This window comes from Podarcis tiliguerta (genome assembly GCF_965153285.1).
Source record: "Podarcis tiliguerta genome assembly, chromosome: 1".
NCBI classification, from domain to species: domain Eukaryota; kingdom Metazoa; phylum Chordata; class Lepidosauria; order Squamata; family Lacertidae; genus Podarcis; species Podarcis tiliguerta.
In genome coordinates this window covers 44,789,030-44,804,946 of record NC_139534.1, presented here as the reverse complement: position 1 = coordinate 44,804,946, position 15,917 = coordinate 44,789,030, and the positions used below count along the sequence as shown (strand labels likewise).

Below are 15,917 nucleotides of genomic sequence, written 5' to 3'. Positions count from 1 at the left end.
TGTGTGTGCTGGAGGGTGGAGCAGAGTTCATAGTTTTTCTGCAGACAACTTTGTGACCTTGCTTTGCCGATAAGAGCAAACTGTTGCTGAAGGAGTTGTGAGAAAGAACTACAGTATTTCTGAAAGCATTTATTCCCCTCCCATTGGTTTTTTTTCTTTCAGATTGCAGATTCAAAATACTTTGGTAAACGCTATGTATAAATAAACAAAATTTCAAACCTCTTTCTGCTGACAAAATGTAATAGGGGTGGGGGTTCTTCATTTTCTCTGTGTTCCAGGAAAAGACAATGGCTACTTCAGTCTGCATTTAAAACAATTCATCAGAAGTGGGTGGGATGACAAGGTGTTAACTACATTATGTAGTTTGTATAATTCCTGACTTGGTTTTCTATAGCAAGAAGGTATATAATCACTCTAATGGTCATAAGTGCTTGTTGTAAACAATGATAATTGGTATTTGTATTGTACTTAATAGGTTTGGCCTCTGTGAGAAAGGCCATTATTTTCTATTTTACAGATGAACAAATGAGATTGAAAAGGAGAGTACATTTGCTCAGTCCAGCAGAAAAGCTTTTTGGACAAAAAGCTTCTGTGCACAGATTGCTTTCTGGATTCCAGGCAGGTGGATGGAAAGGAGACAGTTTCTGGAACTGCCTGTGCAGTGTTCTTAGGGCTAGACAACTCCTATCACCTATTGGGCGAAAACTCAGTTCTCACCTCTGCATCTCAGCTGAAAAATAGTACTCTTTTGCCAATGTGTGTGCATGGTTTTCCATGTGTGAGGATCTCTTGGTGGTTGCAAGCAGGTTCATAACAATGACCCTAAAATCAAGCCCATTTACCTATGCAAGATAAGGTGGATGTTTCACCTTGCCTGATGGTTATGGAAATCATTCTTGGGTTCCTTATCTCTTTTATAGAATCCCATTGAGTTGGTTCCTCCCCAGCATTATGTTTTCTCTACTTATAGGACCACTTCCCTAGGAGGCCTTAGGCACTGTTGCTTAGCCTTAACTGCCGCCCATCAGCAATTTGAGCCTATAAAACTAGCCTGTTCTACAGAACTGTACAGACAGTATATATTAATGCTTTGTTATTATTCACACTTGAGGAATTTTCTTCATGGGTCTCATGTATTTGCTAGGAAACTGCATAGCCACAAATTTTATAACCATCCATGGGTGCTTTTTTCACCCAACATATGCATGTAGTTTGAGATATATTTACAAAGGCAGATATCTTATAAGAACTCCTTCCACAGACTTAATAAGTCATATGCAGTCTTTAATTTTCAAAGTCTGCTTCGCTTTATTTTTTAAGTACCTTGGATATTTGACTTTCTCACATAAAAAGATTGAGAAGTTAAACTTCAAAAATATGTGCCAGTTGCTTTGGTTTCATCTAAGTGCTCATATATATTCGTGCCCCAGGAATAATTTTGCTTCCTCTAGCTGTGATTAAAAGGTGGTGACTTTCCAGAAACTGACTTCTGTTCTGTCAGAATCTGGCTTCTGTTCTGTGGTCATACGGTTCTGCTATTTGCATTTCACCCCCAGTTGTAACAGGCAGTAACCATTCTGTTGCATTCTTTACAAGAAATGCTAAGCAACAAGATATGCCCTCTTTTGCCACCATAGCAATGCAAATTCAAAATCCAGTGTAAACTGTCATTGTTACAACAGTTGTACAGCATTGTTTTATAAAGTGTAGGTGGTGGTTGTGGACATGCAAAAAGGCTCAAATGGACAGAGTTCAGCATGGTGTCTTAGTCGTTGCTTTCTGGGTTCCTTTCAAAGATCTCAGTGAGTGAAGTTTTTTATTGTGAGAAATAAACTGGACCTTTTTGCATAGCTGCAGTTCAATATAACAGTAGGGAAATCTCTAGTGTTCTTGCTGGTTGTATTGGAACATGAGGTAGAGCATGAGACTGTTAATCTCGGTCATAGGTTCAAGCCCCATGGGTCAAAGTTTTCTGCATTGCATCGGGCTGGAATAGATGACCCCCATGGTTCCTTCCAACTCTACAATTATATGATTCTGTGATTCTAGGTTCTGGTTGTAATATTCCTTTGGGAGTTGGAGAAACACTTGCTGTGCAGAATATAGTAGTTTAACAAAGAATATCCAGTGGTGTGCATGACATAAATATGGGCTTTAAAAAATTCTCCACGTTCTTCTGCTCTTGCTCAGGAGGAGAAATGTCCCAATGTGGACCCTAGAAAATAGTTGGTCTGTATTCCTGAATTTAAATTAGTCCATATAAATATTATTGGACTTTCCTTTAGTAATCCAAGGTCTGGGTCATACGGTTCTCTCAAGTTTGGATCTTTACATCCAGAGGACCCATTATAGGGACAGGCACATAATTTTATGACATAAGGAGACCTGAAAACAAATGACAGAGAACACTTTCCCTGCTTTGGGTTGCTGTTGAACCTTTAAACCCAATAAATATTACAATTATCACTTGCTTTTGAAAGACAGATCCCAGCTGTTGGGTGCTGAGACTTGATAGTGCAACCCATTTTCCCCTCACAGAGCTGTGATTCCCTGAGTTCCCTGGGAAGAGGGATTACTTGTTAAACTACTCTGGGAACTGTAGCACTTTAAGGAGGATGGGGTCTCCTAAGAACTCTTAGCGTCCTTAACAAATTACACTTCTCAGAATTCTTTGGCGGAAGCCATGACTGTTTAAACTAAGCTTTAAATATAGTGCAGATGGGGCCATAGACATTTCAAAGGTACTCTTTGGTGAACATGCAAATGTAGTTAAAGTCTTAGGTGCTCCCGTGTGCCTATCTCTGAAGAATTGTACAGTGGTACCTCGGGTTACAAACACTTCGGGTTACAAACTCCACTAACCTGGAAGTAGTACCTTGGGTTCCTCATCATCATCATCGACTTTTATTGCTCTAGCCATAGGCCATGTCATCATTCAGAAAAACAACAAAAGGAAAAACAGCAATAACCATAAAAATCATCGGACACAACACATACAATATATAAACCACGGTCACGAGTATTAGATTGATTGTTGCATAAAATAGAGTAGCAGAAGATTCTCTAGTAAAATGTGCCAAATTAAATATCCGAATAGTATCTCGGGTTGAGAACTTTGCCCCAGAATGATAACGGAAATCACACGGCGGCGGCACAGCGGCAACCGGAGGCCCCATTAGTGAAAGCGCACCTCAGGTTAAGAATGGTTTCAGGTTAAGAACGAACCACCGGAACAAATTAAGTTTGTAACAGAGGAACCGCTGTATTTGAGACTTTTTAAAAGCCTGTGCAGTTTGCTTTCTGCATTACTCTCCCATGTCCTTGTACCTTGGAAATGTAAGTTGAGATAAGTAGAGCTGCGCTATGGCTTAAGTGTTTCCTGCTCTGTGCAAGGTCATTAGCAAGGAAAATCTAAATCGGACTAGAGAAAATGTGAAACCAATTTTTTCCAAGAGGGGAAACTTGGCTTTGGATTTCTGCTGAAGCTTGGGCTCATTGATACTTGACTTCCTACTAGTACCTTCCAAACAAAAAAAATGAGCCCGCAAGATTCAGGCAAGGCTACTTGAATGTACGGGTTTCAAATATTAGAACAGTGCCTCACCAGAAATAGAAATGTATTCAGTCTGGAATGACTTATTGGTATGTACCTATTATGTGGAACACCATCTATTTTTGCTGTCCACACTCAGATAAATTCTCTGAGATCATACTTTATCGCTCTACCTCTCAATTCATTTCAGAGTCAAGCGGAAGATACTTATGGTGCAACCTGTGATGGGATCTTCTGACATCCTTGTTTTTCTTTGTTTAAGCTGATATGTGGGGCTCTCAAATTGGCCAAAATAGCAATTTCTAAATTGCATTGAGATGAAATGGTTGCTGACTCCACCATTGAGTCAGATAGAGATACAGATTTTTCTTTTACAACATCAAAACAAGAAGTGTTGAGTACAACTGAAAATTACAACAAAACTCTAGCTTTCTTTTAATGTAGAGACAGCACTTGTGGACGCATTGTATCATAAGGATATCTTTGGTTGTAACTTTGAACTTCTGACTTTACATTTGATAGACCTAGGTATCTTCATGTGAAGGCGACAGGAGTGAGGAGGAATGGGGAGCGTAATGTCCCCCCCCCCCGATAGCTAATGCTTTCATGGTATCTGGAACGCAAACTGGTCATGTTTGTTTGTGTTTCCTATGTGGCAACAAAGGGTGCAGGACTGTGATTCTGGACCTGGCTGTTTTCACCTTTTCTACATCAGGAGCAACCTATGAGAAACTGGTAAAAACCTACCCTTAATTGCAAATACTCATAGGAGGTTACAAAAAGAAAGCCATAGAAAGCATTCTTTTGAGCACTGGTTATATATATATATATATATATATATATATATATATATATATTACACACACACAGAGAGAACTGAAGAATAAAAAATAAAAAAGTGAAAGAAAGGGAAGGAAAAGGAATAGATATATTCCATAATTCTATTCTGTCCACTTCCCATCCATCTTTCCCTTGTTCCCTAAAGCTTCCCATTCCTACTGCATATTCTATTTTTTTCTAACTATTTAAACATTCAAATTATTCTCATTATGAACTTTTAACTGCTGAGCTTACTTTTTAGGTAGTCTACAAATCTTGTGGCTCAGGGGGGAAGGCTAGTTGTTATTATTAGCTGATTGTTTTTGATAGTGGGTTAGTGTTGGTTGAATAGTTTTGGTGCTTTGTTGTAGTTTTATATTTTTATCCTTTTCCTGTAAGGCACTTTGAAACTCCATCATCACTGATATCTACTTGTTGCAGGTTTACTTCTCTTCACAATGTCAGTGTCAAGGCAGCCATTCTTCACTGTAGGTCTCTGGGCAACCCACCTGTCTAAAGAAATCAACTGCTACCGTTTCTGTGTCTTCTCTTTAGTAGTTTTGCTGCCAAATTGGGCTCTGTACATCTTCTCCCTATCTGCTATCATTTAACTACCCTAACATGCAGTTCAACGCATAGATTATTTGTACCTCTAAAAAAACCTCTGCTAGCAGGATCTTTTGATTGTCAGAAAAATCCTGGTATAGTGACACTGTTTTAATATTTGATGCTTTTCCTTTAAGGCTATGTGCTGACCTCTGAACATATAATGTTGTCTTGATAAGAAATGAGAGAGAGAGAGACCTTGACTCTTGGGTCCACTGTGTATCTCTAAGAGTCATTCTGCTTTTAGACTTGCTTTATAAAGCATGTATCTTTTTATTATTATTTAATAAACCTTATAAAGGTAAAGGTACCCCTGCCCGTACGGGCCAGTCGTGTCCGACTCTGGGGTTGCGCACCCATCTCGCTTAAGAGGCCGGGGGCCAGCGCTGTCCGAAGACACTTCCGGGTCACGTGGCCAGCGTGACAAGCTGCATCTGGCGAGCCAGCACCAGCGCAGCACACGGAAACGCCGTTTACCTTCCCGCTAGTAAGCAGTCCCTATTTATCTACTTGCACCCGGGGGTGCTAGGGGTGCTAGGTTGGCAGGCGCTGGGACCGAGTAACGGGAGCGCACCCCGCTGTGGGGATTCGAACCGCCGACCTTTCGATCGGCAAGTCCTAGGCGCTGAGGTTTTACCCACAGTGCCACCCGCGTCCCAATAAACCTTATAGATTATAATAATACAACAGCTCTGTGGTATTTTGAATAGGCATTACTTCATGTGTAAATGACGTCTATTAGTCCGCAGATAGACAAACATTGTTCATCTTGTCATCACGTTTTTTTCTCTGTGTGTTCTGCCGACCCCCAAATTATACTGATTTGAATGTCTTTTTTAATCTTGCTATTGGGTATTAATACTTGAAATTTTTTTTTTGTCAATAAAGCCTCTTTTAAGCTAATTCTGAAGAAACTGTTTTTACACTGTTTTGTAAAACAGTGGTCACAAGAATGGAAGAACTGAAAAGAGAAATGTGGATAAATTATTATGGGGGAAATGGGGATGAGGAACTGGTGGCCGGAGCTCCTCTCTAGAAATCCAATGCTATATAAAACAATTAGCTGTTTGTTTCAGTGCATAAAGAAGCCATGGAGGAAAGAGCAGGTATTTATTGATGTCAGCAGATTCATGACCATAAATACCTGCTCTTTCCTCCAAGGCATTCAAGGTGGTACAAATGCTTCTACGTCATTATATTTTCATAGCAGTCCTTTAGGACAGCTCCCCTTTTCCACGGGGCTGCGTTGCAGGAGGGGTTCCAGGATCTCCCGGCAGTGGGTAGAGGGATGCTGCCCACATCAATGGGACGCCCAGCCGCGTCACGCCCCCCCCCACCAGCTGACCAATTGGGTTAGCGGGAGGCGTGGCCATCTGCCGTTTAAACAGCGGTGCAACTTCGGGGCAGCCTCCACTCATCTCCTTTCATTGGATCTCCCAGCCCGCCCACCCTCTTTTCTTCCATTGCATGACTATGGCCTTGCTATGACTAACGTTGGTTGCCTGGTTGTCGGGGCCAGGTAGGAATTTTTCCACTTGGCAAATTGGCACCAGCCATTTAGTTTTCGCCTACCTAGTAGCAATCATCACAACTTTGTAAGGTTAGGCATAGGGTAAGCCTTGTCATGGGAGGGGTGGTTGTTGCCTCAGGCCTGCCCCTCCACGTTAAGGGTACCCCATTAAAGGGATCCAGGGGTTCCTGTCCAAAGCCTGGTGTGGGCTAGGGCCATGCCAGGACCTCATCAGTGACCCTGGGAGTGCTCTTAATTGATGTAAAAAAAGAAAACTGCCATGTCCCATTGAAATATTTTCACATACCCCTGGAGGTATTCATACCATACATTTGGAAACATTGCTCTAGGGCATCAGAAAATTTTGCAATGCAAACTGAGAAAAATCCTAAACCTGGCAAGTCTAGATTCCCCTTCACCTTTCCCTGGCATTTTCCTTTGCTCTTCAGGCATGTTGGGAAATGCATGATTTGCACAGTAGCAATTGCACCCTTCCTAAAAACTCTGTTGAAGTGAATGAACAATTTACTTAAATCAAATGATCATTTAAAGTGATCAGAAACTTAATATTTGTCATCATAGTAATATAATTTCCAAGCTCTAAATGTGGAAGCTGAGGTGGTAACATTTACTGGGTTGCCCAGTTCATGGCTAAGTTGAAAATTTGGACATAACATGCCAACTGGTTAAATGGCAATTGGTTCTTTGTAATATTTTCCTTTAATGTTTAGGACGGGTGTCCTGAGGGATTCATGCAGTTCATCAGACGGTTTAAATTTAAGAAGAAAAGGGGGCAATGAACATGATTATTTGCAATGTGCTGCTCAGTGCAAAGTACAATACTGATAAGGTACCACAGTGCTGTGTTATTTAAACAAGCTATGAAAGCTCAAAAAGTTTGAGTAGGAGAAAAGTTCTGAGCTATGTTGGCGACCAAAGCCTGTGGGAAAGTGTGGGAAATGCATTAGCAGCTTAAGATACCTAAGCAATAGACTTTTAGTGGCCAGTACAAAAGGAAAGTGAATTTAGTACAGGAAATCTAAGATTTGGATCTACAGTGGTACCTCGGGTTACATACGCTTCAGGTTACATATGCTTCAGGTTACAGACTCCGCTAACCCAGAAATAGTACCTCGGGTTAAGAACATTGCTTCAGGATGAGAACAGAAATCATGCAGCGGCGGCGCAGCGGCAGCAGGAGGCCCCATTAGCTAAAGTTGTGCTTCAGGTTAAGAACAGTTTCAGGTTAAGAACGAATTAAGTTCTTAACCCGAGGTACCACTGTATCAGTAAATTGCAGAACCTTGCATAATGTGTTTGTCCCTAAACCACAGGGTCTGACACACGAGAGGAAAAACTTGGAGGGCATTGTATATAAGGAGAAACTTAGGGTTATAGATAGGGTACAGAATTCCTCCAAATTCTGAAGCTAAGGGCAGTCTATATTATGCTGTTGAGCAGCTTTCAAGTGTCATTGGGCAGCCATGAAATGAACCAAGCTAAATATTTCTTTTAAGTCCCTAGATTTTTGTCCCACTTGCTTTTTTGAGGTGTGGTTCTAAGGGGGTGAATGTAGACTGCAGATGGGGAAGCTTTTATGATTGAATGCTCATCCCTTAAAAAAAAAAAATCCTGTTCATAAACAATAGACAAGGCGGGGAGAAATGTAGGCTAGGATGCTTTCCCTGAGATGCCAGTTTTCTAGGCCAGTGGAAGAACACTGAAATCATGTGAGCCCCCACCTGTGCCCAGACACAGACCTATCATCTCAGTGAGAACTAGGTTTTAGCCTGTCCCGAATCACAGGTTTTCCAAATGGAATTGTGTGTGGTGTCTTTAATCAGAAGAGGCATAATAACTACCCTCCAAGAGATCTGGGATCAACACACAGCCTTAACTATAATAACATCTTAGTTTTGTTCTTCCTGGAAACTGCATGCGGTTTTCTAATTGATGCCCAGGGCTTCCCACAGCTGCCCAAGGTGAAGGCATGCCACATAATCTGTGCACTGCTCTCAGCAGTGGAGCACTGCAGGTGATTGTGGGAGAGGGGTGAGAGCAAATAAGCAATTCTAGCATAACCCTGCCAGGGTTGAAAGAACTGTAGTGATTCACTTACTGCAATAAATACACAAAATAACTTGTATAATTTGTTCTATTTCTGTAAATGCATCTCTTAAGCAACTGTTTCCATAGCAGCCCTGTAAAATGACCAAGATATGCCATTTAGAAACAACCCTCCTCTCTCTGTGATTAATTAATTAATTGGATTTATATCCCATGCTTCCTCCTGAAGGAGCCCGGGCAGCAAACGCATCAGTGATACGATACAGTTAAAAATAAAATAAACACACATTTAAAAGCATGTAAAAACAATAAACTCGGTAAAACATCAAATTTAAAAGCAGATGTAACCAAATCACATGTCTGTATAGGTTGCTGAAACAGGCAGGAACAGCATAATAAAGGTGCCTGCCTGGCATCAATAGGCAGGGAGTTCCAGAGCATAGGAACTGCCACTCGGAAGGAATGACTCCTCACAAGTGCAGAACAAACATTGTATGTGTAAGTTCCACAGACTGAAGTGATCAAGAAGGCACATGTGTGTTAAGTGATCCCTTAAGTCAGGCATCCCAAAACTCGGACCTCCATATATTTTGGGACTACAGTTCCCATCATCCCTGACCACTGGTCCTGTTAGCTAGGGATGATGGGAGTTGTAGTCCCAAAACATCTGGAGGGCCACGTTTGGGGATGCCTGCCTTAAATAAACTGGTCCTACGTCATTAAAGGTTTTATACACTAATGGTAACAGCATAAACTTTTATGACTGAATGCAACTTAGGTTACTGGCTAGCAGCCTACCTGTTCTTAAGCTTCAAAGGCCCACTTTTGAGAGGTGGGGGCTGCACACTGGCAGTTAGAACGAGGTTTGCCACTTGTTCCTTAAATTTGAAAGAAAAGTTCCCTATTCTGAACATTATTTGTGTGATGCAAAAACCTAATATATAGGTTACGAGCACAATATATTCTAATGAGGTGCTGTTAATAGTGTTCTCTCATACATAATACGTCGCTTTCTTGCAGTCTTGCTCACAACAGGCTTTATTTGGGACCTCTAGTTACAGCCATAGTTACGTCACATACAAGAAGCTATTGTGAATGAAGGCTGTTGCTCAAGGGTTTCTGAGAACTGATCTGTGAAATACCAGAGAGTAGCAATGCTAGGAGTGCCAGATATGTGTGTCTGTGTGTTAAGGAAGTGGTCAAATACTGACAAGAAAATTAATATATTTCTGATTCAAATTCCTTCCTGCACCGGTATGATTTGCACCACAGTATTATCCTACGAGGAAATGTCAGGGAACTGAAGGCTTCACATTTTAGTTTTCCAGTTGAACCATAAAGCAGAGAATATAAATGTGTGTTCAAATTGGCTCTTTTGAAATTCTGCATGGCAAGGGAAAGATGGTGGAGATTAAAATAGTTGAACAAGTTCCTCAGGTTTCCTTGTGCTTCCTGAATGATAGCTATGAGGAAGCAACTGGAATTACTCAGATGCGTGGTCTGGTGAAACCCTGTCTTACCAACCAATAGTAGGCATTGTGATGCTTTCATAGGGGGGAAACCACATGCTACAGGTAGTTCTGCAGTCCTTTAGGGGCGGGTTTCTTTTTGCAAAATGTAGTTCTTTCCTTTGTCAGGTGGGTGTAGTTACAGGATGTGTAGCACTAAGAATGGGTTGACATGGGAAAGAATAGCATAAAAAGTTTTTTTAAAGAGGCATACTTTTATGTCAGCTGTAGAGAACCTCCAACCTTCTCTCTGCAGCCCGATAGGACTCTTCCCTAGACCACTGGCCTTGCTCCGTGCCCTCCTTAAGTGTTTTTCTGTGGCTGAGCTGTGATAAATGTCTCTTGTTTGTCTGGATAGAAAAGGGTGGGTGTATATGTGGAAATCACTGTGTAGGATGATAGCGTTAAATATTGTCATGGTATTATTATGGAGTGGAGCCAAGACTCCATCCTTTAGCTTGTTCTTGTGGTCACTGTCATTTTCCTTGTGATGATTTGTTTTGCCGTGTTCATCAATAAATAGTCTCTTGTTCCGGGTCTGCAAAAGTGAATAACCCTGCCTTATATTAAGTAAGAACGTAGCACTCTTCTCTTTTGCCTACTGTACAACAGTAGGTGTCCTGCCCATTTTCCCTGTCCACTTTTGTCCCTGACCCTGCGCAACATACATATGTGGCTCCTTTAGGGTTCCTTATGAGGGAATATGCCCCTCAGATTGAAAAAGCTTCCCCACACTTGCTTTATGGACTGTTTGAAGTAAGGCAAACTGATAAAATGTAGTTAATGTTAAAGGTCATTGATGTTAAACCAGGTGTAGGCATCCTTTTTATTATTTTGAGTGTCCTTGGCTTTGAAAAGTGGTGCAAAGAAGCATGTAAAAATAAGGAAGGAAAAGAAGTCTTGTAAAGAACCAAAGTTTCACAAATAACTCTCAGCTGAGAAAACAATGGGTTACCAAAAAAACAACACACGAGATCAAATGAGATTCACCATTAGAAGTTTTGTTTATTTTATTTATAGAAGTATTGTTAAACTGCCAATTGATTCAGAAAATAATGTGGCAATTTACAATAAGTTTAACCTGTGCAGGGTTGTTTTTTCTTTTTAAACTTACCTTAGTGTTCTGTGGGTTTGAGAAGTAGGACGCTAAAAAGCACAAAGTTGGTTACCTTCTGAATCAAAGAGAGATTAACTGGGCCCCTTTCACACCCTGGTTACAAGAAGGGTGTGTTTGTATTTTCTGTCTTCCTCTTGGTGCCAGTATAAACCTCAAGTATGCATATTTAATTCACAAGCCAGCAATTGCAAGCTGAATATTGGTGTAAGCTATCCATTTTTTACTGTAGCAGTTTTTGTGCACTTTGTCAAACTTGTATGTTCTTTGGAATGAAACGTAAGGGTTAATACACAAATCTTGCTTCAGTGCACGTAGAAGGTTATTTGCTAATTAAGTCTTGGCATCTGATGGACAAAAAGAAATTATTTAATTCGGGCGAGCCTGTGAATAGATATTAAATATTACATATAACAAGAAACTGAGGAAACTTCTTTAACTGGTTTCTTTAAGACAGTTGAATAATCACAGGTGGATGTTATACTCCATTTGGTGCAGTAATATCATTGTAGAGTATCCTGAAGTTAAAAGTATCTCTTTGAGTTCTTCTACGTCTTCCTCAAACTAAAGACTCCTACCACATGCAGACCCAGATGGCTTGAACAACAGCCTCTTTTCTCTCTCCCCTTTGTGTTTTTTTTTTACCATATAGCCTGATGAAGAGTTCAGGGGAACTTGAAAAAGTGTGTGCGCACGTGACTTTTGGGTTGATTTGTTGGACTACTTTTTAGAAGGCCCTGCACACATGGATTTAGCACATCCACTGGCTCTGCCCCACGCCCTGTGAGTCTTCAGTAAGGAACTATGGCTGGGGGCAGCTGTAACTTCGGAACCTGAACACTATCACACCACTCTGCTTCTCGATTGGTCCAGAGAGAAAGTTCTACCAGCAGAGGGGCTTCACTGATTAGAAGACTGACTTTGTATTGTAATGGTATTTTCAACACATAGCTTGGAGTCCAAGCTGCTGATTTGAAAATAATCTCAAGTGTACTTTCTAAATAAATAGGTTTGTATAGATTTAATTCATTGTACACAGAGTTTCGAAATAATTTAAAATCACCTTAATTATCTTTTTTGTTAAAATGATAGAATTTTAACCACTGTACCAAATAACTGATTTTCTACTCTGATTTTAAAAGGCAATAAATGTTAGAGGTACATGCGGAACTGACTTTATCCATAATGAATGTTCTCAGGAATCTAATCAGAGGAGGTTAGCATAGGGTTACCAGATGTCCCCGTTTCCCAGGGACAGTCCCCGGACAAATTCCATCTCCAGAACGTCCCCGGATTTCATCTAATGTCCCCAGGAAACGCAGCAGTGGCAGTCTCAGCAGCCTGGAGAAGTTGACTCTGGCTGGCTTCAGGAGCTGCTTGGCAGTCCCCATGCGATGGTGGTGCAGGGGCTTTAAGATGCAGCTTCCGGGCTGCCTCCACCTTTCCTGACCCCAGCAACTAAGCTGTGAAGGAAGGCTTCATGCTGCCTATCGGAGCAGCCTCCCAACTCCTACTTGCGTGCAAGCAGGAGCGGGGTGTGGATCTCTCAGCTGTGAAGGGAGGCTTCACATTGCCTATCAAAGTTTGCGTGCAAGCAGGAGGGGGCAGGGATCTCTTAGTTAGGCAACAGGAAGCCTCCCTTCCCAGCTGAGGAATCCCCACCCCCTCTTTCTTGCACGCAAGTAGGAATGGGATTGGAGCTGCTCTGATGGGAAGGGAGGCATCACACTGCTTAACTGAGAGATCCCTTCCCCCTCCTGCTTGCACGCAAGTAGGAGTTGGGATTGGGGCTGCTCCATAGACCCGTGCAAAACCTCCCTTCCCAGCTGAGGGATCGCCATCCCCTCCTGCTTGCACGCAAGTAGGAATGGGATTGGGGCTGCTCCGATGGGAAGGGAGGCATCGTGCTGCCCAAGCCTTGCCACCGCCACTCTTGGCCTTCCTCCGCCTTCCATGCCTGACCCACCACACACTGCTTCCTCACCACCACCGAAGAACCAACAACTCAGAGGCTGCCCAGGCTCATGGAGAAAGGAGATAGAAGCCTCGGAGGAAGGGGAAACGTGGCAGTTGAGGTCAAGGCGGCGGCTGCCCCTCTGCCACCGCCACCGCTGCAGCATCAACGTCCTAGAAGTGTAGTATTTATTTATTTATTTATTTATTTATTTAAAGTGTGCCTGGATTCATTGGAAAAAATCTGGTAACCTTAGGTTAGCAGGCAAGGCAGTCAGCATTTATTCAGAGGAGCCATGGGGGGGGGGGGGCAGGCCACCCAAAAATTTGGGGCAGGGGGGCGAGCCTGCCTCAAAATTTTCAAGGAGAGGGCTGAGCCCCCTCAGCATTCTTCAGTCACAGTGGGGCCCATTGGATCTTCCTGCAGCTGCAGCAGGCCCTGGCGGACCCTCCCAAGGTCCTGGCAGGCCTTTTTGAGGCTGTGGCGGGCCATGGCAGGCCTCCCCATGCTGTGGCTGGCCCCATTGGGCCTCCTCCTACCACGTGACATCACGTGTGTGCTGGGCCCCCTCCAAAGTTGGGTAGGACCCAGTGCGTGTTCATCTAACCATTTGTAAGAAAGGAGAGTTCTCTCTTGGATTCTTCATTGGGCAGTAGGGCAATTTCTAGGGCAGTGCATATATGAACATAATATATGTGTGTGAATTGCTTACAAATAGCATCTCTATTAGTTGTCAATGTTAAATTATTTTATTTAGATTTAATTGGTTACCACTCTTTCTTCATTGTTTGAGAAGGTGATTACGTGGAGAATTGGCTCATCTTGCAATCTGAGAATTATATCTCTACCGGGTGGGAGGATCAAGTTTTAGCAAGACTGGTGACTGAAGGCAATAGCTAGGTTCAGAAGGGCTTGTTTCAGTGCCATGGAACTGTATTTCTCAGGGTGGTGGTCTATCAGTTGCCTACTACGTGATGTGATAGGTGATTTAATGAAACTTAATTTTGTGTGTGTGCTGTACAAAATGCTTTCATGCTAACTGGAATAAAGCCACTGTTACCTTCTTCCTTGAAAAACCCTCTTTTAGACATTTTTGAGCCCAGCTCACTTCTATGTGTTGCTATTAAATATTGCATACTGTTTAGCCCATAACCCTGGGCCAAGTTATGTTATATTGGAGGAAGAAAAAATGAGGCAGTTGTAAGTCCCATCAATAATATTGCCCATCAATGGATGGATCAAAAGGTCAAATGACCATACTTTGTTTACTGGTAGATAATATCCAGTAAGAGGTGACTTGAATCGGGTCTGACTCTTTAACCCAGGGTTCTCAACCTGGTACCCTCCCAAACTAGTTGAACTCTTAACTTCCATTAGCCCCTGCCAATATGGACAACAGTCAGAAATGATGGAGCTAGGAGTCCTGTAACTGGAGGGGCAGGCACCAGGTTGAGGAAGACTCCTTTCAGTCACCTGTGCAGGTATGCATAGAACTCATACTTAAGTGCTATCTTTTGTTGAGACTTTCTATAATCTTCTACAGCACTCATTTCATGTCGTAGGCACTATACATAGAAATAGCAGTCCTAATGCTGTCGGTGTTTCCTCATATGAAGGAAAACTGCTTGAACCATGTGACCAGACCCATTTTCACATCTCTTGGAGAATATCTGGAAAATATTCCCCCTGGAAAACTGCATACAAAAGTTGCATTGCTGAGACTTCAGTGTAATAATTTATTTATTTTTTATAATCATACATCTGTTTCTTTGATCAGACAGGTTGGTGCTTGCAGCACCTATTCTATTCTTTCTCTGCTTCTCCTCCCACCCCAGCACATGCTGAATCCCTGATGCAGACACATGAACCTGCTTGTTTTCACTTTTCTCAAACTAAGCAGGCATTCTATAGATCTTGCTTTTTATATGAGAATGTATTGCTGTGCCTCATATTTTGTTCAGAATTATAAGAGTTTTCAATAAAATGTGTATCCAGCTATAATTAAACTTTGTCTTCGATTTCTTTCAATCCTGTTGGAGAAAAATGTAGCAGTTTCAGTGGCTCAATTAGCATTGCCAGTTTTATTTCCTTCTGAAAATCCCTTGTCGATACAGTGATGTTTTATGTTGGGGAGAGAGAGTATCATCCCCACCCATTTTCCGAATAATTCAGAGTAGCAGTTGTTGTAATGTAGCTATAATACACATGTTTTCCAAGCAGCTGTCAGCTCAACACAAGCCCCATTGTTTCACAGAGCATCAGAGAGCATCTTCATTTGCTGGCTCTCAAATTCAGCTGTGAAGGTCCTTTCCAGTTCATCTGTTAATGAAACAAATTTCTTATTGGAACAGATTACATCATCCAAGGCCAGCACCATCCTATACAAAGTGAGTCAAAAAGTGGCTAAGCATTCTTCTAACAGAGCCCACTCTGATCATATTGGTATGGTTGGTAAACTACTCACAAATTGTCAGTGGGAGAAATTAATAAGCAGAAAGTCCTGCAGTAGCATGTGTGTGGATGCGAAAGAACAGTTCCATTTGTTAAGCTAGTGTGGCTATATAGCTACAGAGCTTTAAAAGGGAATTTTCTGTGTTCTAAAAAAAATCCCTGTTCTTTTAAAAAAAAAAACAATAACATCGTTTCAGCAAACTCTAAAAACAATAAAATCACCCTGCTGGGCTTAATTGTGTGGTTGAAGGCATCTGTCAGCCACTTTCAATGTAGTGGCAGGCACTATGTGGCAGGCTTTTAGATGCCTACTGCATTGTTTTTTGTTATCCGAA

General features: G+C 41.9%; 1 protein-coding gene across 27 annotated transcripts in view; it reads left to right on the top strand.

Annotated features, from left to right (window-relative positions):
- Positions 1-15,917, top strand: part of KALRN (kalirin RhoGEF kinase) — a 492,139-nt gene that overhangs the window by 420,278 nt on the left and 55,944 nt on the right. The window contains exon 36 of one of the 27 annotated variants that reach the window (XM_083404292.1): positions 11,830-12,202. The exons of the other annotated variants lie outside the window; for them this stretch is intronic. Coding sequence (XP_083260418.1) covers positions 11,830-11,834 — 5 coding nt within the window. The 3' untranslated portion in view covers positions 11,835-12,202. Of the gene's footprint in view, positions 1-11,829; positions 12,203-15,917 lie in introns of those variants that run through there. 27 annotated transcript variants of the gene reach the window in all.